The following is a 3,015-nucleotide window of genomic DNA, read 5'->3' as shown; positions in this document are numbered from 1 at the left end:
CTCATCTACAGCTGGAGGAACAAGGAGGTAAAGGATGCTCTACAGAAAGCCATAGACACCAGCACGTGGCTTCACTTTCTCTTGGGTCTGTCCAGTGTGATTTCATTTTGATTTTTAAGGGATTATTCAGAAAAAGTCAATATTGGAGACCACATAAACACATAGTCAATTTTTAAATGTTCATTGTTGTTCATTAAATGTTAATCATTAAATGTTCATTCAAAATTTAAATGTTGAAATAAAATTCATAAACCAGTTCATTGAGATGGTTATCAGAGCAAGTGAGTTGTAGCAGTGGGTTTGTGTCACAAAAAAAGTGATTGATGGTGTTAGGGCCACAGAAGGACAATTTCAGTAAGCCACAAGTATGTACCAAGGAGTTACAGAGTCCACCTAAATATGACCCAGTCACCAAGCAAACACAGACTCTCCTGGCCATAAGAGAGGTATAAAGCAGTGGGTTGCATATAGCAATGTAGCGGTCATAAGCCATCGCAGCCAGCAGAAATCCTTCTGTGGTCGCAAACAGAACAAATGAAAAATGCTGGGCAAGACATTCTGAGTAAGAAATAGTCTTAATCTCCACTAAGATGTTTACCAGCATCCTCGGAATAAAAACAGAAGAATAGCAGAGATCCACAATGGACAAATTAAGGAGGAAGAAATACATGGGTGTTTGCAGCTGGAAGTCAACTGTGATCAAGCTGATCATGCCGAGGTTGCCCAGCAGGGTGATGACATAGATTAGCAGAATCATCACAAAGAGAGGGTGCTGTAGTTTCGGGCAATCCGTCAGTCCCAAGCGGATGAAGTAGGTGACTGTGGTGTGATTGATTACAGTCATCCTCTCCTCTGTAACAGTTTACCTGCTGAGATGAGGTGTGTGATGACCATATAGCTAAGAGAGAAAGAAACATTATTCATGAGTAGTGCTACCATTAAGTAGCACAGAGGCTGAGATTACGTATCTGGACCTTGCTTCCCTTTAGTTCAGCTATGATTCCTTAAAGCATCCTCAAAAACGTTGATAATATTTTCAGAATTGGGAGCATCCTCAAGGAGGAAAATAATAGTGAGGTGCCCAGTGATCTTTCTTTGAGGGACAGCTGCGTGCATCTGCAACAACACAGCTACTTTGGTGATGCTAATTTTGATGTGCAGGTGTATCAGCAGTGGCTTCAGAAACACATATGGTAAATGCTGAATGAGTTCTGCAACTTCCTTCGTCTTTTCAGCTAAGCATTGCATATTATCTATTCACCAGGAAAGAATTAAACTCACCGGAGTATATTTCATCTGGAGGAGAAGCTTCTCACTAAAACCAGTGGGTGTCTCTTTAGTCTATGGAAGAGACTTTTCCTTTTCAGTCACTAGGAGAGGCAGCCAGACTACACAACTATTTAAAATGCTAACAAAGGGAGTGGGAAAGGGGCAGGTTTGGGTCTCTTTTATGATAAACTGATGCAGTTCCCAAGCTGCTCCGTGAAGCAGAGCACATAATTGGGTGGTTCCCTTCCCAAGACACAAACTATATTTTATTTGGAAACTATTCACACAAAATAGATAAATAACTTACATTTTTAGATATCTGGGTCTGTTGTTGAATCAGAGGAGACTCAGGTAACAGACAATTTCCATTTTCATTTCCATGTCTAAATGTAATCCAGACATTCAAGTCAGCAAGGGTGCTCCTGCAATCCATGCAAGATTAAACAGCAGTAGAGGCAACGAGTCATCCTGTTTATTTCACCCTGTTGTGAAGGGAGTGAGCGGGCTAGAAGCCTACCAATAGGTTGAATTACCCTCTGGGGAGTCCCATCTTCTTCCATTAACTAAAAAAGCAGCTGAGATGTTTAGCTTGACTGTGTTTAATGGAGAATTCTAAAGTTCCGTAACAGAGAAAATTCCTATTTTTCTGTACAACTGTTGAGCATAATGGTTTAAGCTAACCTGACCACCTTGCTGACATGAAAGCTGATATCCTAAAAACAGCAAAAAAGAAAGAAGCTTTAGAGGTCTCTGTGTGTGAAATACAAATAATTTTTTTTTCCAGTCTTTCTTGTGCAATCATACCCAGATTTTTTAGAGATAAAAAGTAAAGATGAGTGAAAGAAGCCTGAGGAATATTGTATGTCTGTAGGACACTGGAAATCAATGGAACACTGAGGAGCACAGACATTTAGGGCTATTAAACTGGTGGTGAATAACATAATCACAGAAGTTTCCCATAGATGTCTTGGCAGCTTGGGTTGCTCAGCTGAAGCAGTTCATGTCCGCTTTGAGTTGTTTGTCACTTGGCCCAGGAGCATCATGACCTCCTATCAACATCTAATACCTTTCCATGAGCATATAGTCTGTGCTGCAGTGCAAACTGTGCTCGTACATATCACCATGACTTCCCTGCTCCTGCAGCCATTTCCCAACAGATCCCGACAGATACTTGTTCCTGCTTCTGAAAAGACCACGTCACATATTGTGATGAACAACTCCTGAGGAGTAATCTGTGTTTTATAGTTTTTTTCATATGTCTATGACCACTGGATGAAAGACTGAGACTCAGCTGAAGTGGGGGAAGATGTAATTAAGTGACATCTTCAATAAACTGACATCTGTAACAAACTTTTTGAATCAGTCCTTAAAAATTCAGTTCTTGCACATGGAAAAAATGGACAAATGGTTCGGATGCAATACCATCTATCCAACTGCATTTTGGAAGAGCAGTTTATATCAAATCAAGTTTTGGAATGTTTGAGTCAAACTGATTATTTTGCTCCAAAAACAAAACAAAGTAAGGATATGATTCAGGGAACTGAATTTGGGGTTCTATTAATTCAAATGACTCCAGCAGCTAATAGTTTTGCTGTATCAGTGTCCTGCCGATATGTGACATCAAGAAGTTTCAAGTCCCTTGGTTGGTTATTCCTTCTTCAAACTTAGACTCTAATAAGAAAAAGTCAAATCTTACTTAGAGTCGCACAATAAATAGCCATCAAAATGTAGTCTTTGATAAGATTG

The 3,015-nt window shown here is 39.8% G+C and overlaps 1 protein-coding gene across 1 annotated transcript; it reads right to left on the bottom strand.

The window, feature by feature from the left end:
* Positions 1-226: 226 nt before the first annotated feature.
* On the bottom strand, positions 227-844 carry LOC136055494 (olfactory receptor 5J3-like). The gene has a single exon (XM_065747283.1). The coding sequence runs from the start codon at positions 842-844 to the stop codon at positions 227-229; it is 618 nt and encodes a 205-aa protein (XP_065603355.1).
* Between the last annotated feature and the right edge of the window lie 2,171 nt (positions 845-3,015).

The sequence above is a fragment of the Cyrtonyx montezumae genome, unplaced genomic scaffold (assembly GCF_038088225.1).
Source record: "Cyrtonyx montezumae isolate F1298 unplaced genomic scaffold, pur_monq_1.0 scaffold_10, whole genome shotgun sequence".
In the NCBI taxonomy this organism is placed as follows: Eukaryota; Metazoa; Chordata; class Aves; order Galliformes; family Odontophoridae; genus Cyrtonyx; species Cyrtonyx montezumae.
This window is presented reverse-complemented; position numbering and strand designations above follow the sequence as displayed.

Excerpts from the sequence above, each read along its gene's own strand:
- LOC136055494 (XM_065747283.1), bottom strand. The coding sequence starts at position 844 with ATGACTGTAATCAATCACACCACAGTCACCTACTTCATCCGCTTGGGA.